At 35.5% G+C, this 27,845-nt stretch overlaps 1 protein-coding gene across 2 annotated transcripts in view; it reads right to left on the minus strand.

The window, feature by feature from the left end:
* The window catches only part of dock1 (dedicator of cytokinesis 1), a 269,281-nt gene that overhangs the window by 30,612 nt on the left and 210,824 nt on the right, over positions 1-27,845 (minus strand). For both annotated transcript variants that reach the window (XM_089122368.1, XM_039651460.2), the window contains exons 32-42: positions 24,513-24,571; positions 22,676-22,824; positions 18,283-18,368; positions 17,118-17,274; positions 16,791-16,831; positions 15,048-15,138; positions 11,486-11,605; positions 5,838-5,927; positions 5,317-5,421; positions 753-894; positions 580-661 (exon numbers count right to left, since the gene is read on the minus strand). In XM_089122368.1, the coding sequence (XP_088978494.1) occupies positions 580-661; positions 753-894; positions 5,317-5,421; positions 5,838-5,927; positions 11,486-11,605; positions 15,048-15,138; positions 16,791-16,831; positions 17,118-17,274; positions 18,283-18,368; positions 22,676-22,824; positions 24,513-24,571 (1,122 nt within the window). The remainder of the gene's footprint in view (positions 1-579; positions 662-752; positions 895-5,316; positions 5,422-5,837; positions 5,928-11,485; positions 11,606-15,047; positions 15,139-16,790; positions 16,832-17,117; positions 17,275-18,282; positions 18,369-22,675; positions 22,825-24,512; positions 24,572-27,845) is intronic.

The following is a 27,845-nucleotide window of genomic DNA, read 5'->3' on the forward strand; positions in this document are numbered from 1 at the left end:
ATATTATAGATGGATAGATAGACAGATAGATAGACAGACAGACAAATTTATAGATAGATAAGATAGATAGATAGATAGATAGATAGATAGATAGATAGATAGATAGATGGATAGATGGATAGATGGATAGATGGATAGATGGATAGATGGATGGATAGATGGATGGATGGATGGATGGATGGATAGATAGATAGATAGATAGATAGATAGATGGATAGATGGATAGATGGATAGATGGATTGATGGATTGATGGATAGATGGATAGATGGATAGATAGATAGATAGATAGATAGATAGATAGATAGATAGATAGATAGATAGATAGATAGATAGATAGATAGATAGATAGATAGATAGATAGATAGATAGATAGATAGATAGATAGATAGATAAACAAATAGACAGACAGAAAGACAGATAGATAGATAGATAGATAGATAGATAGATAGATAGATAGATAGATAGATAGATAGATAGATAGATAGATAGATAGATAGATAGATAGATAGATAGATAGATAGATAGATAGATAATATAGATGGACAGATTAAGAGACCGACAGATAGACAGTGTCTCACCTCACAATCTGCTCTGATACGGGTTTGTTCTGGAACTTGGGTGGCAGTTCAAGGATGGGTTTCACTGTGAAACACTGAATGTCTGTTGGAATCAAACTAAGAAACAATACCAATGGACAGCAGACCAAAAAGAGGCATGTGTGTTGAGAGAGATGGTCAAGACTGAAGGATACACTGTCCCGAGGAGCTCCTGATGTCCTCGCTGGGAGGGGTGGTGGTCTTCATCTTCTCCGCGTTGGGGAACTGAGTCAGCAGTCTCGCCACAAAATCCTCCCACCGCTCATACTCCTTCCCCCGATAGATGAACATCTTATTCTGAAAAACAAAACACAGTTTTATCTTGAGATGAAACATCCCTTTCCTGATTGATTTTGACGACCCGATTTACTTTTCTGTTCTCGCCGAACTAATCTATGAATATTATTAGCATGATATGAATTTCAAAGCATCACATTTTCTAAAAAAGTACAATTTAATTATTAACACATCAGATACACAACAAAAACCGCATACACGTCAGCCATAGATGAGCACTAACACATTGAGATATGATTTACAACAGCAGTGTTTACATAGAGAGACACTCAAAGACATCTGGAATGTCAAACTTCAGTCAGAAGACTTTAACATACACTCTTAGAAGAAATGGTTCTATTCTTCATATATGGAACTCCAAAATGGTTCTTTATAGAACCTTTTTTTTGGTAAAAAGTTCTATTGGCCAAGTATGGAACCCCGGGGTTCTATACAGAACCCAGAGGAACCCTTTTTAAGAGTGTATATGACCTTTTATGGGTTCCAAATACGTAGCGCTGATAGAACCTTTTAAGGTTCTATATAGAACCTTTTCATCTAAGAGTGTATGTTATGATAACATATGAAACGATGTGCAGAAAAGCAAACTGAAGATACTCGACAGAACTACGGCATCATCAGAAGGACATCTACATTAGTGGTTCTGCACATTTTATTCACTGCAATTCTAAATGCAAATAAAAAATTCATGTATCCATATATTCGAGCATAGCTCAGAAAGTAAAAATAGGCTTCGAGAGGGGAAAAGTGCTTCTCATTCCTCACATCCAATCAGACTGTATTGTGTTTTAATCGGTATCTTGGAAGGAAAATTAAAGATATGTTAATGTACAAATTGAGTGCAAAAAGTCTGATTTAGCCTATTAATTATATTGCACTTAATGCCAATATTCATAAACATTAATTTATTTTAATACAATATGTTTATCAGTGTATTTGACTACTTTTGGTTGCATATTGGGATGTCTGATGGACAACCAGCTGAGAGCCACTGGTGTAAGACATTCAATCACCATCCATGAATACAGAGATTTGATTAAAACACTGTGAAATGAGACTAAACACGCAATCTCATCAATCAGAGAAGCTCGTTCTGTATTTGTTAAGAGGTTTAAATCTCAAAATAGCCAAAGCGACTGTAATTCAGAGGCTGGAAAACGTTCAATTATTGCACAGTCCCGTAAAGACAGCGCCAATCATCCGCTCCCACATACAACACTTCAATATGTTTGCCCTCGCAGCGTCTGTGTGAACAGTGACAGACACACCACTGTGTGCACACAAACACCTACACACATGACAGGGAGAGGAGTGTGAGGAACGCTCAGAATGGGATACTAAATTACCAATGTGCATGGAATTGAAGTGCTTATTGAACAATGCATGCTCACATTTAAAGGAGTAGTTCACTTTTAAAAAAAAAACTTTTGCTGATAATTTACGTCATCCAAGATGTCCATGTCTTTCTTTCTTCAGTCGAAAAGAGATTAAGGTTTTTGATGAAAACATTCCAGGATTTTTCTCCATATAATGGACTTCAATGGGAACCAAACGGTTCAAGGTCCAAAAGACAGTTTCAGTGCAAACTGCAAACTGTTCAAAGGGCTTTAAACGACACCAGACGATGAATAAGGGTCTTATCTAGCGAAACGATCGCTCATTTAATAAATAAATAACACATTTTAAGTTTTATAAGCTCAAATGCTCGCCTTGCTCGTGACTCCCCTGTTCGAACTCGTTCATCAAAATTAACAAATCTTTTCCCGAGTCAACTCGTTCATTTCGTTCGCTGAATGAAACAAATGACACGAAAAAAGATTTTGCACTGAAACTGTCTTTTGGACCTTGAACCGTTTGGACCCCATTGAAGTCCATCATATGGAGAAAAATAATTTCTTAATTTCTTTTCGACTGAAGAAAGAAAGACGTGGACATCTTGGATGACATGGGGGTGAGTCAATTATCATTTATCAGCAAAAGTTTTTTTTTTTTTTTAAAGTGAACTACTCCTTTAATATTTCACAAGAGTACAATGCAGTGCTAGCATCCTATCTGAAAACAGCACATCTGGTTTACTATTTATGGGGACTCAACATAAGACACAATGTTTTTTATACTGTAAAAACTGTATATTCTCTCCTCTTACACTAACACTGTAAACTTTCACTGAAAATTAAAAAAAAAAAAAAACTCATTCTGTATGATTTATAAGCTTGTCCCCTCATGGGACCTCGATTTAGGTCCCCACAGTGACACGAGTCCCTATGAGTCGTTGTGCATTCAGGTTGAAGTCCTCACGGGTATAGAACATGCACACATACACACACACACACACACGCACACGCTCCCCCCCTGCATGAACATATTTCAGCTGCTCAATTAGTGAAATGTGAACTGGGAGTGAAATATGCCCAGGGCCGTTTTCAAATCTGCTTTGAGCGATAAGGTGACAAATAGCAGCCGCGCGCTCTCGACGGGTGTTTTCACACTGCCTGTGATTCCAAGCACGGCAGAATAAACCGGCAGCGCTCGCACGACTCCGCACGCATACAAAAGTGCCACTTTAAGGAGGGAGAGGAGATTGCAAGATGTTTTCTATTTCACAAGGCAAAGCCTCTCTCCGCGGAGCAGCATGTCAACACTAGCGGGAGGCGACTGGCCTTTAGATGGCCGATTTATTTTGTGTTTCCAGGATGTCTGGTGGGAGACGCGTGACTGCAGGCGGCTGGATGAGCATTAAAAGAATTACAAATATATCTGAGGCGATTCGGTGTCACAACCACAGGCTTAAGCAGACGCATGATCTATGGGAGGTGAACGATCGTGAATGACTGGAAATATTTACATATATAAACAAACCACACACTCCACACAACAATATTATTTTTATGCTTTTTCTCAGTCTTATATTTTCTAGCATTTGCTTTCCCTCACCATTGTTCTGATTTACTTCTGACACGTTCCAGGGTAGGGAGCTTTTTTTGTGCAACTTTTTTTTTTCAAAATTCTGACTTTTTATCTCGCAATTGCAAGTTTACGTCTGGCAATTCTGACTTTTTCTCAGAATTGTGAATTTATCTCTCCAACTCTTAAAGAAAAAGTAGACTTGCAATTGTGAGAAATATCTGCGAGATAAATATATATTTATATATTTTTATTCAGTGGTGTAAACAAGCTTTCGTAGATTTAAGCAGCAATACGGAACTGAAATACATTTAGCAAAAAAATAATAAAATAAATAAATAATTGAATAATATATGTTAAATTTAAGTTAAAATAAAACTTAAAATATAACTTATAAATGTTAAATATAAATTGTATTTATACACTATATATATATATATATATATATATATATATATATATATATATATAATATATATAAACCGAGATCAATATAGTGAGGGGTTGCAATAAAATTTGGTCCCAAACTTTCGTTCTTTCTGTCTAAATGGATCAATTTGTCATTTGTTGCCAATTGGACAAAAATGCACTAACAAACCATTAAAACACCCTTGCAAGCTTCCATAGATTTGAGCAGCAATAAAGAACTGAAATACATTTAGCAAAAAAATAATAAAATAAATAAATAATTGAATAATATATGTTAAATTTAAGTTAAAATAAAACTTAAAATATAACTTATAAATGTTAAATATAAATTGTATTTATACACTATATATATATATATATATATATAATATATATAAACCGAGATCAATATAGTGAGGGGTTGCAATAAAATTTGGTCCCAAACTTTCGTTCTTTCTGTCTAAATGGATCAATTTGTCATTTGTTGCCAATTGGACAAAAATGCACTAACAAACCATTAAAACACCCTTGCAAGCTTCCATAGATTTGAGCAGCAATAAAGAACTGAAATTTGTCAAAAATAAATAAATAAATAAATAAATTAAATAAATAAATAATTGATACATATATTTTAAATACTCAATATATTTTACAATATATTTAAAATATATTTTATTTAAATATAAATATATTTTATATTTTTTTTCTGAATTATCATAGTTTAAAAAATGTCCCAATACCTTAATATTCACATTTTATATTTTAAGATCTTTAAGTCTAGATCTGGAACAAATGTAAAACAAAATTTACTTATAACCTTTTGATGTACACATTAGCATTTGTACATCACAAAGAAAAATAAATGTATTTTAGTTTTTTTTGAATAAATCAACCTCTGCAAAAGAAAAGCCTGTATTTGATGCCGGTGTAAGGTTTCTGCAGCTGTTGATGGGTTTGGAGAGACCACACAAAGACACCAGTAATTGATTTCCATGCTTTTGGAAATATATCAGACAAATTCACAATGCAATGCATTTACACCTAGAAACTGACATCTCCATGGAGATGGTGAAATATGAAAAGATTGAGGATTATAAGAGAAACTCTCACCCGGAGAAATGAAGGGAAGCCCAGCCCATAATAACCCACAGCGAAGTAGTCTGGCTTTGGTCTGATCACCTTCACAATGCTCTCATAAAACTGAGCCTGCTTCCTCTGAGAGAGACAAAGACAAAAATCACATCATCACTTCTGAACATATCATTTACAAACACTCTTCAAATTATTATTAATAATATTTGTTATATATACACTCTATAATATGAATTTGTGCTCAGATTCATAATAAAATGGTAAAAATAATAATAAAAAAACAGGTTGAAATCAATATGTGAGGGCTTGCAATAAAAGTTGGTCCCAAACTTTCGTTCTTTCTCTCTGAATGGATCAATTTGTCATTTGTTGCCAATTAGACAAAAACGCACTAACAAACAAAATGAGGAAAACCATTAAAACACCACCGTCCATTTATATTAGGCCAATTTACCTACTTAGGTGAACTCGAACAGTCTGAAGGGCTCATTAATTGTTTGTTTCATTGAAAAACATTGACAGCTAAAGTTTGTACGTACCAGTAAAGTGCTCAGCTGCTCAAAGTCAAACATCTCGTTCTCGTACTGTTCGGCTAACTCCTTCCCCAGGATAATGGCCTCCTCCCACATCTGAACACAAAACACATCAAACTTCATAATCACGTCAAACACAGTGACATAACAGCCTTCTAACCATCTGTGAACAATATGCTTTGAACATAAACGTGCTTTTTGAGATGGAAGCGGATGCCAATATTATCCAGCTGCACCATGCGGATTGGGTAAAAAATATTTAAAGTCCCACTGTAGCTAATTATTTTATCCCATAAAAGGTAACACTTTACTTGAAGGGGTGTGCATAAGACTGACATGACACCTTCATAATCATGACTTGAGATATGAAGTAGGGTTTATGCAAGTTTTTGACAACTGTCTTTCGCTCAATAATGACATTTTGAATGCAAATATGACGTTTTTGTTTTGACATCTTGACATAAACCAATACATCATAACCTGTCAGTGTCTTTGTCATGACAACTTGACATAAAATGAAGTTAAATTGTCATGTGGTTGGCTTTGACATTGGCTGTCATGAGGCATTATAACTGTGTCATGTCACTAATTGAATTTGTCATTAAAAAGTTATAATGGCTTCATGACAGTCAATGTCAAAACCAACCAGCTGACAGTTTAATGTAATGTTAACCAATAAAGCTAGGTGCTTTCTTAAGTTTGATCATTAATCTGCTATGTCATGTTTATGACAGGTTGTGTTGTCTCAGTAAAATCAAGGTGCCATAACAAAGACATCTCAAACAATGTCATATCTGCATTAAAAATGTCATAACTGAGCGAATGACACTTCAAACATGCATAAAACTTCACATGTCATGTCATGATTATGAAGATGTCATATTAGACTTCAAGTAAAGTGGTAACGTTATTTCTAAAGGAGGAGCAGGTGGCACTAAATGAGTTTATCAATGACCTCGTCAGAGCAGGAATATGGATATCCTATTCTCTCATATCAGACGTATAACTTCAAATGCCAAGTGTAAATAAAACCTCTATCTAGCATTACACTTGTGGTGCGCAGGATTTGATATATAACTAATTCTTCAAATGAAACTTTGAGTGCATCCTGGCGGCACTGAGAGAGAGAGAGAGAGAGGGGCTATGATTATATATCAATATCTGCAGAGCATTATTATTGAGAATGCTGCCAGCTATAGTATTTGCAGTCTGTAGGAGAGATTGTGGATTACTTGGAATAAAGCAAGTAGCGTGCAAAAAAGTCATAAAAAGAAACTTGCATTGTAATATCAGACCACATGTTCAGCATGAGAATTACATTTCTCAATTTGTTTCCTATCGAGTGCAATAAAGGAACAGTTCCCCTCAAAGTGAAAACGTGTCATTATTTATGCATCCTCATGACGTCCCAAGCCCTATGTTGAATAACAAAAGAGAAGCATCTTTTTCTATTACAAAGGCTGTCAAAAACACAAAGTAACACAATAAAACTCATAATGAGTCCTTGACTTGTGTGTCTTCTGAAGCCTTATGTTTCTGAGAGGAAGAAACTCAAATTTTACATTCATTTATGCATTGATAATTTTCCATTCTTGCAAAAAAACCTTGAGCCTAGTCCATGTTTGCATCCAGAATTCAAAAAAAGGTGCATCAAGTTTGGTTACTAAACACAAGAGAGAACCGATGTCTAATGACTAAGTTTACAATAACACACAAGTCTGATATGAACTAAAATGTGGTCATATTACTTTTACATTGTAAAACCTATATTTTGCAATCATCATATTACAATGCAGGACTTTAACCCCTTAACTGTCACCCCCCTTTTTGAGAATGGGGGTTAAATGCTCTATTCACACTTAAATGGTTGTAATTAAAGAATGCCTTGGAATATATACCCAAGTTTGGTCTTGTTTTAAAGAAAACACTCAGCAGATTATTGCTGAAGTGAAAACACTTCAAAAAATGAAAGTATGAAAAAGTTATGGAAGTTTTAATTCACAGTAAATCAAATATAATGTCCTATATATTTTTTTATTTTATATAAAATATATATTTTACAAAATATTTTTACTCTAAAATTACTATAAAATCAAAGCCATAAATCTAACCAAGTTGTGTTCCAAATTTGAAGTTGATATCACAAAAATTGAAGTTCCCATGAGATTTTGTTTAGGCGTAGTACCAAAAATAGCCACCGGGTGCCATTGAATTCCATTGAATTTAGTTGTGTACATTCTGCCTTAACAAATTAATACATTTCTGTCCAAATATCAATTTTGTCACAAAATTTGGAACCTTGAGACACAGACCTTTCTGACAATATGTGTTTTGTCAAGATTAATAAAGGTTTTGATCATAAATTATCAAATATAAGGATGCCCAAAAGGGGAGGAGCCTCATAAAATAAGTACCGTTTCTATGGTAACGCAACGTTCAATTATAAAATGGTTTTCACAGGATGAATTCTGAGTTTATAAGCTTTTAAATGATACCTAATTTATGATAACTACTAAAATATGTGATATAATAAAAAAGGCGATAAAAAATATGATTATATTTTAGAGGATAATATATACATATATATTATAATTTTTAGAGGATAATGTTACACTATACTTTTTATTTTTTATTGAAAAATACTAGATTATATGTTTTATCATGAACTTTTAGCATAAAAACAGAAGTTTCAATGATTAAAAGTGGGTGCTTAAACTTTTTGTGACAAAGGTCAGACCTCCTGTTATAATGCAGATTTTTTTTAGGTGCACTCTTGTCATAAATTCATTAATTACTCTTCCTACATAATGTTTAACACAAAACAGGGGTCGAATATTTAATTAGAAGTCTTAGACCTTTTCAAAAATATATAATTTGTCATAATTAGATTAGGATTTAATAGAAATATAGTGAAGTAAAGTTAGGCGTCCCGGTACCCGGTATTCAGCATCTACAGTATTTTCCAAAAGAAGGGAACAGCATGAACAACATGCATGTACAGTCTCATATGCACATGTACATTATACAGGAATATAGATGTGATGCATGTAAACATATTTTATCATATGCATATGTACATTATACAGGAATACAGCTGGGATGCATGTAAATGTCTTTTATATGCATATGCACATTATAAAGGAATATAGATGTGATGCATGTAAACGTCTTTTATCATATGCATATGCACATTATAAAGGAATATAGCTGTGATGCATGTAAACGTCTTTTATCATATGCATATGCACATTATACAGGAATATAGATGTGATGCATGTAAATGTCTTTTATCATATGCATATGTACATTATACAGGAATATAGATGTGATGCATGTAAATGTCTTCTATCATATCATATGCACATGCACATTATACAGGAATATAGCTGTGAAGCATGTAAACGTCTTTTGCACGTAAGCCTCTAAAGGCTTAGCATGAACAGAAACTTTATTTTGTGAAATTTTGTGCATGCAACATGACATATGGCATCATTTTTTGTGTTTGTTCGCAAAAAAGGCCTTGGGTGGAGGGGGAGGTCATTCATTTCTAATTGAACTGCTCCTTTAAGGGGATATCCAGGGAAAGCAGGCAGTGAAAGAGTGGGAAGAGTTTATGTGACTGAGACTTGCTGTCTCGGCTCTCGGGAGACGTTCAGCTGTGACATGTGGGTATGTCCCAGCAGTCTGAGCAGTGTTTAAAATAGACTGGAATAATTCCCATAAAATGTGTCGAACAGAAGAACTACGGCCCAGAGCTGCTCCTCAGCTCGCTTTCCAGGACTGACTGACTGACTGCTCTCCTTCAAACACGCACACTTTCCTGTTCAATCCTCTTGAGTTCTCTCTATTTGACACACTCGGTCAGGATTTTGAGCCGTTGAGCCCAGTAATGGGGTCCAGTCCAGGGCAGCAGATTTGCTTGAAGTCCCCTACCGAGAGACCTCTACGCTGGGCAGAGATCTCTGCGTGGCCCGTATAACCCTCAAATCCCCTCAGCTCCTCCGTCCAGCCTGTCAGACTAATGGAGATGTAGCCATAACAGACCAGCCAATAATCTCTCTCTCCACGGGTCATCTGTCCTTTACACTGACTGCAGTCTCTCTCAGTTCAAATTATATTACGTTTAAATTATATTACATTTAAAAAAACTTTTTTATTATATGAAGAGTTCAGATGCAAAAGCCTCTAAGTGCCATTTGAAATTTTCTTCTAGAATGATCATTTTTATCAAGCTTGTATATTTAAGTTCAGTGATTTCACTTAAATGGCAATGATAATTACCTATTAATTGTTATTTAAGTGAAATTACTGAACTTAAATATACAAGTTTGATAAAAATCACCATTAAAGAAGAAAATTTCAAATGGCATTTAGAGGCTTTTGCATCTGAACTCTTCATATTTAAAAGAAAAGCAATATATTTATATACACATATACACACTCACCTAAAGGATTATTAGGAACACCATACTAATACTGTGTTTGACCCCCTTTCTGCCTTAATTCTACGTGGCATTGATTCAACAAGGTGCTGAAAGCGTTCTTTAGAAATGTTGGCCCATATTGATAGGATAGCATCTTGCAGTTGATGGAGATTTGTGGGATGCACATCCAGGGCACGAAGCTCCCGTTCCACCACATCCCAAAGATGCTCTATTGGGTTGAGATCTGGTGACTGTGGCGGCCATTTTAGTACAGTCAACTCATTGTCATGTTCAAGAAACCAATTTGAAGTGATTCCAGCTTTGTGACATGGTGCATTATCCTGATGGATACATGGTGGCCGTAAAGGGATGGACGTGGTCAGAAACAATGCTCAGGTAGGCCGTGGCATTTAAACGATGCCCAATTGGCACTAAGGGGCCTAAAGTGTGCCAAGAAAACATCCGCCACACCATTACACCACCACCACCAGCCTGCACAGTGGGAACAAGGCATGATGGATCCATGTTCTCATTCTGTTTACGACTCTACCATCTGAATGTCTCAACAGAAATCGAGACTCATCAGACCAGGCAACAATTTTCCAATTTTGGTGATCTCTTGCCAATTGTCGCCTCTTTCTCCTATTTGTAGTGGAGATGAGTGGTACCCGGTGGGGTCTTCTGCTGTTGTAGCCCATCCGCCTCAAGGTTGTGTGTTTTGTGTCTTCTTCACAAATGCTTTGTCTGCATACCTCGGTTGTAACGAGTGGTTATTTCAGTCAAAGTCGCTCTTCTATCAGCTTGAATCAGTCGGCCCATTCTCCTCTGACCTCTCGCATCAACAAGGCATTTTGGCCCACAGGACTGCCGCATACTGGATGTTTTTCCCTTTTTTACATCATTCTTTGTAAACCCTAGAAATGGTTGTGTGTAAAAAATCCCAGTAACTGAGCAGATTGGGAAATACTCACAATCCCAACAACCGTGCCACGCTCAAAATTGCTTAAATCACCTTTCTTTCCCACTCTGACATATTACATACAGTACAGTGCATAAGTCTTAGGCATGTTAGTATTTTCACACAAGATCTCTATATCTTCTGCTGTAGTGTGTCAGTAGGAAATATCAGTTTACATCGACATCGCCAAACGTTCTTTTTGGCATTAATTGTAATAATGAATTGCTGCAGTTCTTCTTCTGACTAAAGCATGTAGTGATAGTGATGGTTACCTTTCCCTTGTCGAAGTAATTGATGATCTCCTGATACAGCTGGTCTTTGAGTTGACCCTGAGTGCTGGCGTGGTATCCGTCTCTCTGCGTCAGGTGGGCGGCACAGGGCTCTTCAGACCACTGATAAAACAACATCAGCATTACACTCTTCAAATACACTGCATTAACCTGATGGTGACCTGTTTACTTCACTGTTAGATCTAATCTGTGTCTATACACACAAAAATACATTACTACCAAACAGAAATTAACATGAAACTTTAAAGGAGTGGTATAATCAAATGTCCCTTTTATCTTTTGAAATAAGAAGGTTCATTAAAACAAAATGTAAAAAAACTTCCCACGCATAAGAAAAGTAAACCTGCATAAATGTCTGATGCAAGTCACAGTATGTGAATTCATGCGTCCGCCTACATGTATACGTTAATGACGGCTATTCTGCGCTCGGAAACTCAGTCTGTGAAATCAAGATGAGGTAATATGGAGGATATTATTATTTCAAAACAAGATCCCTTATGATTTCAGTTTGATCTGAACCGCGACACGTCAGATTTTTGACTTTTTTGGTGCAAAAAAAGTTACTAAAAGCATTATAAGGGGAACACAGGGAAAGAACAAACGCAAAAAATGTCATGACCACACTGAACAATAAATGAAAATATGCAATATGCAGGTGCACACACACACACACGCACACAACACACCAGAGTGGTCGCTTTCAGATAACAGCTGCTGGAGATATAAATTTTGTCTGAAAGGTTTTGCCTGTATTACTGTGCCGTGTCAAGAGCCCATCTGATAACACTGATTTATGTGGCCACACTGCAATATTCATTACAGATGCTGCTGTAAACAAGTGGATATAGGGAGAAACTGTGCAGATTAAGAACTCTTGGGTTTGTGCTGACCACTCAGTTCACTGCTTTTCTGGAATATAAACACACACACACAAACGAGTGATCTGATTGGCAAGAGAAGATCAGCTGACTCTCTGCTATTGGCTGTGATGTTGAGCTACTGTATTGTGCTAAGGGCTCTGTCAGAACTGATTCACTGTAGTGAATCACCTCAGGAAACGGCATCATCAGCGTGAAAGCCCACGGGTCTGTCTTTTATTGTGTGTTTCTGGGGCTTTACTAATCAACTAGTGGGTTTTCTGACAACTAGTCGATTGGTTGATCATCCTGGCCTAACGAAACGCTGACTATTTCCATGTAAACCAGACGTTTGAATGCAGTGACATCAGTGCTGGTTACTGTCATCATCAGTAAGAACATTTCTACAATACCGAGCAGGAAGTGGAGCGAGTAATATATATATATATATATATATAGAGGGAATGCATTGACGTCACTTTCCCGCCGGAACAACTGACGTGGCAAAAGATCTGCTGCGTGACTGGATTTAATAGGGGAAACTGCGAAAATGCGACTAAAACGAACAATTTGATCAATTTAAACTAAATGTTGGACTCAATATAGTGTTCCTTACAACTTACTAAAGACCCAGTGATCCATGGATATTGACATGCAGCCAGGAATCGTGTTGCCTGACATTTATTTTTGCCTGATTTCGACACCGGGGAAATGAAAGTATATAGACCTAAACATAAAGCAAATTTGCCTGTGAACGCTTTAAATAAATACAATATAGGTAGGTCTAAATCCGGGTGATCACTTATATCAGTGTTATATATATCATCATATCGTCCAGCCCTAAAACTTTATAGTTTTTTTTGAGTCAGGGTTTATTAAAAAAACATCCAATAATGCAGAATATGCAATGATAAATATTTAATTGATGAGTTGTTAATATATATAACAATACAAAATATATGGGTATGGTTTTACAGCTAAATTCAGCATATTGACACAAAATGATAACTGCAAATCCAGCTTTCGCTGACTGGAGTCCAGTTGTTTCGATCCATTTGCTCCTCTTTCTATAGCAGTCTGTAAAAATATACCTCTGATTTTTTGTCAAATCTAGTTTTTCGGGGCATTCACGCTGAAAACATATACAGCCGCTCAGTCTTTTTGCCACTCACTGGTCCTAGATAAGACCCTTATTCATAGTCTGGTGTCGTTTAAAGCCCTTTGAAGCTGTAATGAAACTCTCAATTGGACCTTGAACAGTTTGGTTCCCATTGAAGTCCATTATATGGAGAAAATCCTGCAATGTTTTCATCAAAAACCTTAATTTCTTTTCGACTAAAGAATGAAAGACATGGACATCTTGGATGACATGGGGGCGAGTAAATTATCAGCAAAAGTTTTTTTACTCTTTTAATAGTATAATAATTTAGCTTGAGATTGCACAAAGCAATATGTAAACACTTACACATTATTTGTCTGAAAGCACGTTTGATTTTAATATTTTAAATCACCAAAAGCTCTTTCAGGAGTTTCACGACTTCCAAGCGAGCAGATAACAAGTTGTAAAAGGTTTTGGTGTTGTCTCCAAAGTAAATGCACGCATTATGTGTGTAGCACAAGGTGTGTGTAAATGTGTGGAAGCAAGAGCAAAGAGAACAGTGGCTTTTTCTGAAAAGAAGCTGCGTGGGTTTGAGGGAACGTGGTGTTCCCTCGCCGACTGTGACAGCCGATTCCCTCGTCAAATTACTCCGGTAAAGCCCTGAACGGATCTCACATTCACTATGTCATTAAACAGCAAGCCAATATACATATTAATTAATTTGCTCAACTAACAGTTAACTTCAATTATCAAGACTAACTCCCAAGATCAAATTTGCATTTTGTGAAGGACACTCACACATTATATACAGTAATGTTAATAGTTTTAGGTACGATTATGTTTTATATGGTGTAAATGTGCAAATTAATGTGTTTGTATTTCTATGTGCTGTGCATATGAAGTGATATATATCAAATATATGTATAAACGGATTTAAAAAAAGCTATCAGTATAAAATCAGTATGCAAATAAATGCAAGACGACGAAAAAAAAGAAAAAAACCAGAAACGTTCCAGTATGCAAATATGACTTTCAGTTAAGAATAAAGTTCACAAACACCTAAAAGGGTGTCTGTACATTAAGTGATTCTGGATGAATTAATTAATACTTGGGTATTAAATTTAATACTTTAAGTTTCACAAGTTTTACTTAATACTAATGAATTTTAATATCCAAAGCCTTACGCGCACCGCAATCATCTTTGACAAAGTTAAAGTATCTTTCTACCGGAGATTTGTTCTCAAATCTGCACTTGAGGTGACTTTATAAATGTCAGAAAAGGGGAAAAACATCTTTCTGCAGAACTTCAACACTCAAAGAAATGGAAATGTGCATGAATTATTCCTGTCAGAGTCCTCAACAGCAAGATATCCAATTAAATTACACCTGATACTGTAGATTCTGCAGTTGAATGAGTCCATAAACATTGTTATCTCGTATACGCTGAACATTAATTTACTGGCATGTGTCGGCAAGTAGGAATCACTGTAGTGTGTGTTTACCGGAGACATCTAGAGACGTCCTCAAAGACATGATATATATATATATATATATATATATATATAGTCAGATAAACATATGGAATTACCTTGAGGAGTTTAGCATGCAGCAGTAGTGTGTATCCGGCTTCTGTGTAGTTATCACACTCCTTATGCAGGTCACAGAGCTTATACAGGTACCTACACACACACACACACACACACACAACAATGATATTAACAATCTCAACACAAACTCCATTACATAAAAAGAAGCTCCAATAACAAAGGCCAGCAGCACAGAGAGACTAGAGTTCAGATTAGATCATCTTTCACAAACACAGGGAAAGCTTGGAGAAACTTTCTTAAAGATTTTTAAAGATTAAAAGTCCAAATGACATGTTTTATCTTTATTTTTATAAATTGGATCATTCGGGACTGGTTTTAGATTTGTCGAAACTGTATTCCATTGTTGCTAAAACATACAATATTGTAAATATGATGTGAAATATTGGTTCACTTAAGATAATTAAGTTTTTTTTTTTTAATTTTCTGAATAAAATAAATATTTTTTTCTTTTAATATAAAACCGCAAATAATTTACTGAAAGGTATTTATTAAATTAAAATAATAATATATGAAGAGTTCAGATTTGAAATGTTCTTCTAGAATGATTATTTTTATCAAGCTTGTATATTTAAGTTCAGCAATTTCACTTAAATGACAATTCATAGGTAATCTTTATTGCCATTAAAGTGAAATTACTGAAGAAATCTTACTGTTAAAGTTTAAAATTATTTAAAAAAATAATAATAATTAAACATTAAAATTACTGAAGATCATTCTAGAAGAAATTTTCAAATAGCACTTAGAGGCTTTTGCATCTGAATTCTTCATAAAACTATACATAAGTATATACATCTCTAATATATATATAAATATATATAAATACATATGTATGTACACATCACTATTGTTCAAAACTTTTTTTTTGTAACGTCTTCTCCTCTGCTCGCCAAGGCTGCATTTATTTTAATTATACTGTATAAAATACAGTAAACACAATAATATTGTTACAAATACATTTATTTTAAAATGTAAACTTTATTCCTCTGATGTAAAGCTGAACGTTCAGCATCATTACTCCAGTCTTCAGTGTCACATGATCCTTCAGAAATCACTCTAATACGCTGATTAATATTAATATTGAAAACGGATGTTCTGCTTATTTTTATTTTTTTTTATGTGGAAACCATGATATATTTTTTTCAGGATTTTTTAATGAATAAAAACTTCAAAATAACATCATTATTTGTAATGGAAATCATTTGTAATAGGGATGGGCAACGATTAATCATGATTAATCGCATCCAAAATAAATGTTTGTGTTTACATAATATATGTGTGTGTAGTGTGTATAATTAATTTGTATATATAAATACCCACACATGCATGTATATATTTAAGAAATATGTGCATATATATATTTTACACACACACATATATATATATATATATATATATATAAATAATCACAATTAATTTTATATATAAATATAAATAACACATTTTTCTTAAATATATACATGCATGTGTGGGTATTTATATATACAAAAATTAATTATACACACTACACACATATATTATGTAAACACAAACTTTTATTTTGGATGCGATTAATCGTTGCCCATCCCTAATTTGTAACATTATAAATGTCTCAAAATGTTACTGTTGATCAATTTAATGTGCCTTTAATGAAAGTAAAGAAAACACAGAAAAAAAACTTTAACCATTGAGAATCCCAGCAGAGGGTGAAGTCTGCTTATGAAAGGATGAAAGATAAAGTCGCTCACCTAATGTACATCTCTTCTCTCTCGATCTCCTTGTAGAAATTCTGCAACAGATTCACACAAGGTCACAATCTTTTCACTTATTCATGCTAATCACTAACTTCAGTTTAACACAAAATCCATCATCATCCTGTAACATCATCTGTGTGTGGCTAACGAGACGCTACGTGAGTCGTGTGTAATGCTGCGTTCCAGGCAGGTTTTAGAGCGCGTAAACCACGACTCACGACTTCGTAGCATTCCAGGCCAGTACTGTCTCGGTACATTTTAGAGATGTATAATAGAGTTATTATACAGATGTGCCGTTGAGAGGCTAAATATTCTCCTTACCAGCACATTTACTGTGCAGCTCATGCGGTTCTCCTTGTTCTCGTCGTGCATGATGGTCCTGTAGTCCAGAAGTCTCTCCAACAGACGGACCACCAGAGTCACGAAGGTTTCACCGGACTTAGCCAGATACTTGTGTTTCCTGCAGTGCTCCAACAGACTGTCACACACACACAATGACGAAGGTCACACCACTATGTCTCTAAACTCCACGCTAAACAACACAAAACAGCAGTCAACATGAGACCCATTTGATTTTGGTGCTCAATTTAAATGTCTCATTAAAGTCAACACAATTTACTATAATTTGCCATATTTCTAAACAAAATAGGCCTATGTATGGACTTGACTAGTAGGGTATACTAATATTGGGTAATATTTGCCCATGTGTCATTGGTTACATCCGGAGAAAAACATCGTTTTAAAACAAGAGTAGGTTAATATATTTTGATGAAAGATTATGAAAATAAACGTTTTGTTTCATATAACATGCACGGATGAACAAAGCTCAATAAGACCAACATTTAATTTGAATTTTAAATTGAATAATTTAATATTAAATATCAGTGTTATTTTAGTATCACTGATATATAACTATTAGGTATTTTTTATTTTCCATTTCACTTTAATTTTTGTTCAAGATTTAGTAATTTTGTTATCTTGATATTGTTTTTTAAATGTTGATATAATTATATTTTTTATTGGCTTGATTCAGTTAATGTTTATTTTAAAGTAAAGAAAGATTTTTATTTTTTGTTTACCCTGTTAAATATCTCATGTTAATAAATTATGATCATTTTGCAGTGCAAATATTACAGTTTTTATATAAAATATTGTATAAAAACTGTAATATTTGCACTGCAAAATGATCATAATTAATAGGTAATTATCATTGCCATTTAAGTGAAATTACTGAACTTAAATATACAAGTTTGATAAAAATCATCATTAAAGAAGAAAATTTCAAATGGCATTTAGAGGCTTTTGCATCTGAACTCTTCATATATATATATATTGTATTTAAAAGATTAAATACATGAGAATTAATTATGGTTTTGACTTGATGTTTTCTTTAAAGGCACAAACCTCTTCTGCTCCGTTTCCTCATGTAGTAATTATATTAACATCACTATCAGTGTGTGTGTGTGTGTGTGTGATCTGCTCTCACATCTTCTGGAAGAGGATTTTGTACTGTTCGTCTCCTCGGCCTCCTTCCACCTCGTGATCCAGCTTGGTGATGATCTCGTTCTCAAACTGCAATTAAACACAGCAGCCGTAAATAACGAGTGTGGGTAATTTTTCATTTCATTAGCGTTGATCCTCCCAGCCCTCCTCTCTCTCCTCCTCCTGCGTTTTCTCGCTCTCTTGCGCTGTATCAGAGTAATCAGCCGTTATCAGTCACACGACTGTGAGCTCAACTTATCTGCTCATTACCATCACGCGCTTCATCAGAGGCACACACACACACAGACAGACTGACACACACACACAAACAGACAGACACATTTTCAAAAACTGTACTCATGTGACTGGTTTTGTGGTCCAGGGTCACAAAAGTGAATAGCAGTTAATTCAGTGTCTATGTCAATATTTAATAATATATAGCTTATTTAGTTATTTAATAAAATGAAACAAATTAATATGAATAAAGTTTATTGTTGGCCTTTCTGAAGGATGTTACACTAAATTTCATTTCAAAAATGAGACCAAAGCATGAGGGAAAACGGACGGTTTTATACCCATGGTTCGCCTGTGTGCCAGTTTCCCAAATCAACCAGTCAGCCCAACAATTGTGGTTCACTGGTGCGCAAACAAACCAAGTCTGTCATTAACTGCATTCATTTGAATGTTTTCTGCCCTCAATATGCTTCTCTTTTGAATGGCATATTAGTGTGTCCCATAGGACCGGCAGGGCGTCAAACACTCACTGAATCTGTGAGAGAGACTGAAGCTGAAGCATTATCAGTCCAATGACACTCTCAGAAGAAAAACAAATGAAAGATGAACTCACACATCTGTAGATGAACATTAAAGCAAAGCATATCTGAGGAAGTAGTGAATCCATAACCTTTTAGGAGTGAAGCTTTTTGAGGTAGACGGAGATCTCTGAGGGATGCGACACAAGGACTGCATCCTAATATGCAAAATGAGAATCAGCGCATCCCGGACTATATTGTGTTGAAATGAGTGTTAAAGTCAGCATGAAACGGAAGTTGCGCAATTCTTTTCTTTCCTATATTGACGTACGAGTGAAATGGCTTCTGGAACGAGAACAAACGTAGGGAGGGACTTGATTGGATCTTGAATAACTGAACTGTGCCAAAAACAGAGGATAATAGGGATGGGACGATAACCGGTTTCACTATAAACCGTGATAAAATGTACTGACGGTTAGTATTAGCGTTTAAAATTTAATTATCATTAAAACCGTGTTTGATTATCGCGATTTTAATAACTCACTGAATCCTGTCGGCCAGTCTGACGCAGGCGCGCAGCACGCAATATTTTTTTAAATTACTATTCGAGAAGGAATGGCGGAAGGCAGTGACCGTGCTCAGGAGATTTTTCAGCCTTTTAAGAGGACCAAATCTGAGGTGTGGTCATATTTTGGGTTTTACAAAAGTCCCGAGGGAAACTTGATCGAGGATGGTCACCCTGTCTGCCGAACAAAAAGTCACTGCAATAGAAACACTTCAAATCTGCCGAGTCGTCTTGTGTGATCATCACCCGAACGCAAGGTAAGTTAACTTTGACATCAATACCAAAACTACGTCTGGGAAACAATTGGGCACGAAATGTTGTTTTGAGTTGAAACATTTCATGTCACTCACTTGAAATAGACGTGAAGCTTCCGCGAAGAAAAGTTCGTAGCGAGTGGATTTGAGCCAAAGACGAACGAACAACTTCAAACAAGACTATTATTAAGAGTGATATTTTAAGGGATAGTAAAGTATAGATACATCACGTATTAAACCGATTTTATTTTTACCACATAATTACGTAGACATTTTGAATTGATAATGAGATTAGCTAATGTTTTAAATCTTACCTGTTTATGAATTCATTTTGTAAAACAATCGTCCAGACAAGATATATCACACCAATATTATTAAACTCTGTAAACAATAAATCAACTCTGATTTCATTTTTGCAATACAATCAAAAACCGGAGACGCAAGACGGCAAGTTGTATTTGAATAAAACAAGAGCGCGTGTCCGTTGTGATATGGATGTGCGCCGTGTAATAATGCGTTGCTATTGACGACGGGCATTATAAAGAAGCAAATGCCATAGAATAGAATATTGCTTAAAAAAACTGCATAGAGACGCTTGTTTTATTTGTTGTTTGTTGATTTTCAATTATAAAAACTTGTTGAAATGTTTTCAGTGAGCATCAGTTCTTTTTGAGCACTTTCATAAATTTTTAACAAAACCGTGATAATATTGATAATCACGATTATTTTGGACACTATAATCGTGATATGAAATTTTCATACCGTCCCATCCCTAGAGGATAATAATAATAAAAAAAACACGTTTCTTGAGCATCAAATCCTACGGTGGCCGGGAAGTGCAAAGCAACATTACAAATACTAAAACACTTTTACAAAGCTGGAAAACATTTTACCCTACCATAAAACACAATTACATGGGCAAAACACTTTTACCGAGGACAAAACACATTAACATTTTAGAAAACAAATTAACATTTTAGAAAACAAATTAACAAGACGCAAAACACTTTTACAAGACCCGAAACAAATTTACAAAAGATGGATTCCTCACGGAAAGGGAATGTACCACATACCGGAAGTGACGAGTGAACGCGGATGTTGGCGAGCGCGCTCGATTCGTGTTGTCAATGTGGATTATATGGCGTGAATTAAGCATAGGATTTAAGTTTATGATGACCGAACATTTCTGAAGGATCATGTGACACTGAAGACTGGAGTAATGATGCTGAAAATTCAGATATGATCACAGAAATAAATTACATTTTAAAAATATTCAAATAGAAACTGGAATAATACGCCTTTTTCACGGCAGCGCCATCTTTGATTTTTAATGAGAATGAAAGCGAGGCTGTGAGGGATAGACATGCATCTCTTCAATGGGCTGTACTGTTATTTAATGCGTTTTCGGATTGTTCTGCTCATGAAACACTGGAAAAATATCCTTCCAAGAAATTTTAGTTGACAATATAAGCTGTGGATAATTGTAAGTAATCTAGGAGCTTTATTCAGCTTTTTACAGCGTATGCCATTGGAAACACGGTAAAGGCGGGCATACACTGTGCGATTTTCGTCCGATTTTGAGCCAAATTCTGACTCGTGCGACTCTTTTTCTTGTCGGACCGATTTTCAGCTTTGTCGTGCGTCGTTTGTCGTGCAGTGTACAGGGAGAAACGAGAGGCGATTAACCTCTCACGATCGACAATCGGATGGTCGGATGAATTTCTGGCATGTCAGAAATTTTGGTCGCTCCTCGTGACTATATCGCACAGTTGAAGCAAAGCTACGAACCGATTGCCCTAAACTCAGTGTTTTTTCCCCTCACTGCGCCTGCGCGAAAACAGAAGTTTAACCATTTCATCTGCAACAAAAATAAAATTAAAATAAAAACGAATAGAGGGAGATCAAGTTCTGTAGTTCAAACTAGCTACAAATTACTGTTGCTTACCTCCAGTTGTTCGTGTTGCAAAATGGATAATATTACCCACCGTCTTCAAGCCACCTGATATGTAACACCTCTTTTATTGTTTTCTCAAACAATGTTTTTGAAATAAACCTGTTTTAATTTTCATTGATGATTATTTATGGCAATGTTCGGACATATTATAGACGGTTAATAGTTATTTTATATGCCTATAATTCATTGTAATCGACCTAAATGTTTTAGACAATTTTTAATGAGGAGTATTTTTATTATCCTCACAGCACGTTGGTTATGTGCTGTGAAAATATTGCGTGGCAAATTAATTATAATAGCGGATCAATTTAATAATAAAATTAGCCTATAGGCCTCCCCTAATAGGCCTAATGATAATATAATACTAATAATAATTAAATGCATAAATTGAAAATACTAAATCATCTTGATACTGATAGCAGATGCTTGTTTTGACAATATCTCTGGATACATACACGTAAATAGGCGCAATCCAGGGGGGTATCGCAGATTTTTACACGTATAGTGTGAGCAGTGAAGTCGCAGCTCGACGATCGGACCGTACAGTGTGAGCACATAAATCCTGAACTTTGGCTTTGCATCGCATGCGATTTACTCGTTCAGTGTGAGTAGGTACCTTGCTGAAATCGCACAGACATCGCACAGTGTATGCCCGCCTTAAGACTATCCCTCACAGCCTCACTTTCATACCTGTCATGGCGCTGCTCTGAATAAGGTCTATATTTCATAATTAACTGCAGCCTTGGTGAGCCAACAGACCCCAACCTTTTGAACCGTAGTGCACTTTCCCATGAACTAAACTATCAGTATGGGGTATAAGTAAGGATGCAAACACAGAAATCCCACGGGTACTGACGCCTGTGCAAACTGACCGTCTGGAAACAGCGTCTGAAGTGAAACTCGCACTGCATCATGTCAAAGAAGATGGCAATGGTGGCTTTACGCAGCTCGATCTCCGGAACCAGCGTCATCTCCAAGATCGGACCCACCATCTCAGGGATGAACTTGATCTTGTGTGGACCTGCAGGATGTTCAGAAGAAACAAGTGAGTACGCCTGAATCCTTTGGATTGTATATTTAAGATCTTTTCTGTTAGTTTTGTGGATCTGCTTTCTGTTTGTGATATATTTTAGCACAGGGAATATCGTCTCTCCGCTGCCTCCTCGCAGTGCCTATTTGTGTCTATCAACAACTTTTATGTATTTTCCGTGAGGTGTGTATAACTTCTATTTTGGAGGCAAACTTTCATCTGTGCTCTCCTAATCTTCAGAGTTTCCTGCAATCACAACACTGAATAGAGGCAAACATCTCGGATTCTCTGGTGTATGCGACTAAACCCGCTATCAAACGCGGCAAGCTAATGAACAACCAAAGACTGCCGAGAAACACGTCTACCGTGAGGTGGCAAACATTTCTTCAGGGAGGAGTTTGGGAACTGAAAATACTTTCACAGCGGTGATTCCTCAACGGTCCTGCCACTAATTATCACCTTCACTAACGGTGCATTTCCGCTTCCACGGCTCTAAATAACAGTTAGGTGTCATGGGCGAAAAATAACCCGCTTGAGATCAGTGCTAAAACTGTAGATGTGCCAGACACGAGCTGTACTAAAATAAATGATACCAAAATGATGCTATGTGAATGCTGGGAATCCTTGCATTTTATAAAGAGCCCACAGGATTTAGAGGACCGCAAGTGAAAGACTTTCAGTTTTTAAATGTGCACTATACCATTCAAAAGTATGATTTTTGAAATAAATGCTTTTAATTCATCAAGTTTTACAGGCAGACATGGCTTTCTTCCATTGCCGTCGTCCAGTATTAAGACAGGGATATTAAAAGACTAAATTCAATATACACATTAAGGGTGATGCATACACAAGCAGAAGTTTCCTGTTAAGCAGTTTTCCATAGAAAACCATTAAAAATAAAACATTTAAGCACATTGCATTCATATTCTGGGTTCCAGCTTGGCTGTATATAATATGCATCATTAATAAGGTGACTAGAGCATTTGATCTTAAAGCTACACTGTGTAACTCTTTTAGTTTATTCTTAGCTAAAAACACGTAGTTCTTTCAAAAATATATGTGCTCATTAATGTATATTTACTTCGTATAAGTAATAAAGTTTTCTCGTGAGTGTAGAATATGCCACTGAAAATACATACGGGTAATGTCGGTCGCCTCCATCTTGAAAGTACATTAGCCAAAGAGGGACATAGCCGTTAATTCAAGCTTCGCCTTTCGCGTTTACGTTTGAGTTAACACTCATGGACGAGGTCGAACTGGAAGCCATGTTAATCTTGGACTACATTGGCCACCGTAGGAGTTAAACGAAATCGGAATTGAGAGGAACAGAAACTAATATTCCCTGGATGGTCATATTCCTTTTCACCACTAGGTGGGTGTAAAAATCACACAGTGTAGCTTTAATGTACTAAAACAGTGATATTAAAATTAATTTTTTTAATATACTTCACATTACATGTTTCAGAATATCACACTATTTGAAGTGATTTAAATAATGTAACAGGTGCTGTGTATGGATCACAAATGCCCAAAACTTGCATTTTATTCACATATTTTTGTTTTTCTTCTTTTGAGATGGAAAATAATCAAGAGAGTCATGCACTTGCAGATAGACATAACCCAGTATATTTCACAAGTGTGTTTTGTCTTATGTAATGAACTCTTGAATGGCAGCTCACCTAGGTTGTACCACATGTCTCGGATCTCAAAGCCAATCTGTCGTCGCATGTCTTGATACCTATAAATGGAAATATGAAGATTTCAGAGAAAGACAGATGACTTCATAAAGTTTAAAGTATAAAATTATGCTCAAAGACCACAAAACATTTGTACGAACATCTCAAATTTATTCTCCTGGAATTGAGAAACATGTGAGGCTTTAACTTGCAAACCTTCATAATATTGTTGTGTTTCGAGAAAAAACTAGTTAAATTTCGAGAAAAAAGTTGAAATACAATCTTGAGAATAAACTCATTCAATTTGGAGAATAAAGTCGTGTTTTGTGAAAAAACTAGTTAAATTTAGAGAAAAAAAAAATCGAATACAATCTTGAGAATAAACTCATTAAATTTCGAGAATAAAGTCGTGTTTCATGAAAAAACTAGTTAAATTTCGAGAAAAAAGTCAAAATACAATCTTGAGAATAAACAAATTAAATATAGAGAATAAATTCATTGTGTTTAGTAAAAAAAACTCGTTAAATTTCGAGTAAAAAAGTCGAAATACAATCTTAATAAACTCATTAAATTTCGAGAATAAAGTCGCTCTCACGATTAAAGTCTCATTCTCACGATTATTTCGACTTTTTTCTCGAAATTTAACAAGTTTTTTTCTAGCAACACAACGACTTTATTCTCGAAAATGTATGAGTTTATTCTCAAGATTCTATTTCGAGTTTTTTTTCTTGAAACAACGACTTTAATCTCTAAATTTAATGAGTTTATTCTCAAGATTCTATTTCCAGTTTTTTGTTCTCGAAACAATGAGAGAAGAATAAGAAGAATTGAGAGAAGAATAAAAGCTGTTCAGTATCAACATCACATGGCCCAATTGGTGCTCTCATTTAAAGAAAGTGTGAAGCAAGCAGCATGGCGACAGATCGCTTATCCTTTACCTCCAGCGGCCTCAGCAGGCCTGACATCCATTCATTAGCGCTGTCATTTGGGGACGCATGTGGCCCTCGGCTGAATTCTGAGCCACCATCGATTGCCTTGTCAATATGCCCTCATCCACACATAATTTACGATGACAAGGACGAGGTGCGTCGGAGCTCAGTTAACACACAGTAAAGCCTCTCGCAACTCCTCTGAGTCTTACTTCTTTCAGTTTGACCCTCACAACTGACGTTTAATCATTTTTGTGACAGCTGCAGACCAGATGCATGCTAGCATGCTAAAGCTCGTCACGTGACTCACCTCGAGTCTGACCAGGACACTATTCACCTTGAGGTGGTTGCAACAAGACACTGTAATCTGTTTTGATTGAACGCAATTCCAAGTTGGTTGTTGTTATTCTGGTAGGTATGTCGAAACTTTCATTAATTTTGAACTAAACTATTCAGAAAGAGTTTTTTACTTTTATTTAGGAAGGGTGCATTAAATTGATCAAAAAGACAATAAAGTCACAGATAATGTATCCTCTTGAACTTTCTAGTGAAAGAAACCTTAAAAAAAAAGGATTTTCAAAAACCATTAAGTACGGAAGAGGATTAGGGCCAAGCTATAATAATAAAAAAAAAATCAATCCATCTCGAGATTAAAGTCATTATAATGCGAGATTAAACTTGTTGAACTTCGAGAAAAAAAGGCGAAATACAATCTTGAGAATAAACTCATTAAATATCGAGAATAAAGTCGTTGTGTTTCGTGAAAAAACTAGTTAAATTTCGAGAAAAAAAGTTGAAATACAATCTTGAGAATATACTCATTAAATATCGAGAATAAAGTCGTGATTCGAGAAAAAAACGTATCAAATTTCGAGAAAAAAGTCGATACAATCTTGAGAATAAACTCATTAAATATCGAGAATAAAGTCGCTGTGTTTCGTGAAAAAAACTAGTTAAATTTCAAGAAAAAAAGTTGAAATATAATCTTGAGAATATACTCATTAAATATCGAGAATAAAGTCGTGATTCGAGAAAAAAACGTATCAAATTTCGAGAAAAAAGTCGATACAATCTTGAGAATAAACTCATTAAATATCGAGAATAAAGTCATTGTGTTTCGTGAAAAAAACTAGTTAAATTTCGAGAAAAAAAGTTGAAATATAATCTTGAGAATATACTCATTAAATATCGAGAAAAAAGTTGTGTTTCGAGAAAAAAACGTGTAAAATTTCGAGAAAAAAGTCAATACAATCTTGAGAATAAACTCATTAAATATCGAGAATAAAGTCGCTGTGTTTCGTGAAAAAAACTAGTTAAATTTCAAGAAAAAAAGTTGAAATATAATCTTGAGAATATACTCATTAAATATCGAGAATAAAGTCGTGTTTCGAGAAAAAAACCGCTTTCACGATTAAAGTCTCATTCTCACGATTATTTCGACTTTTTTCTGGAAATTTAAAAAGTTTTTTTCTAGCAACACAATGACTTTATTCCCGATATTTAATGAGTTTATTCTCAAGATTGTATTTCGACTTCCTTTCCCAAAATTTAACGAGTTTAATCTCGCATTATAATGACTTTAACCTCGAGATGTTTTTTTTATTTTTTTATAATTGGCCCTAATCCTCTTCCATAAATTAAGCGCTAAAACAGTTTATAATAATCAGAAATGTTTCTTGAGCATTAGAATGATTTCAAAAACAAACGTACAGACCTCAACATTTTTAATGGCAGCGCACACAAGAGCAAACATTACTTTGGTTTAATTCAAACAAAATGATTTCCTGTAGTAAATAACATTATGCTAAAATCCTACAATAACACACTCTCAGATGCAGAGAGTGAATATTTCTGCTCATACTCATCTCAAACACTTCATCTTCCCTGTCTGATCTTTCCTTTCACATCTTTGACCTGCTCTCTTAATTACTTCACCTTCTTCTGCCTTCCTCACACATCTTCCTCTCTTTCTCTATCTAGGTCGGTCTCTTCTTGCTAAGCACCACTCTATAATTTGTGTCTCTGGTGTCCGCAGTGACAGAATGAAAGAGACAGACAGCCGAGGGTGTGTTTCCTCACACTCATACAGAAGAGTAAGCTGAGCCTGTTAACACTCACACCTGCCAGCCCACGGGACGCTCACTGGAAAGAGATGCTAACATAATACAGCGACAGATGAAAAAGAGCGAGGGACTAGTGTTGCCTGCTAAAGCACCTGCTCTCCTGCTTAACCTTGAGGTATTGGACAAATCATAAGTCATATCAATAGAACACCCTGCAAACACCCAGATCAACCATATAACTCAACAACCCCCCCAATCAACCAGCATGGCACACCATAAACATGTATTTCTTACATCTGTTCAGCTTTGGCCTGAATGCTCCTTTACTGTGATGCCAGTTTGGA

Source organism: Pimephales promelas, chromosome 17, assembly GCF_988280905.1.
Source record: "Pimephales promelas chromosome 17, fPimPro1.hap1.1, whole genome shotgun sequence".
Classification (NCBI taxonomy): domain Eukaryota; kingdom Metazoa; phylum Chordata; class Actinopteri; order Cypriniformes; family Leuciscidae; genus Pimephales; species Pimephales promelas.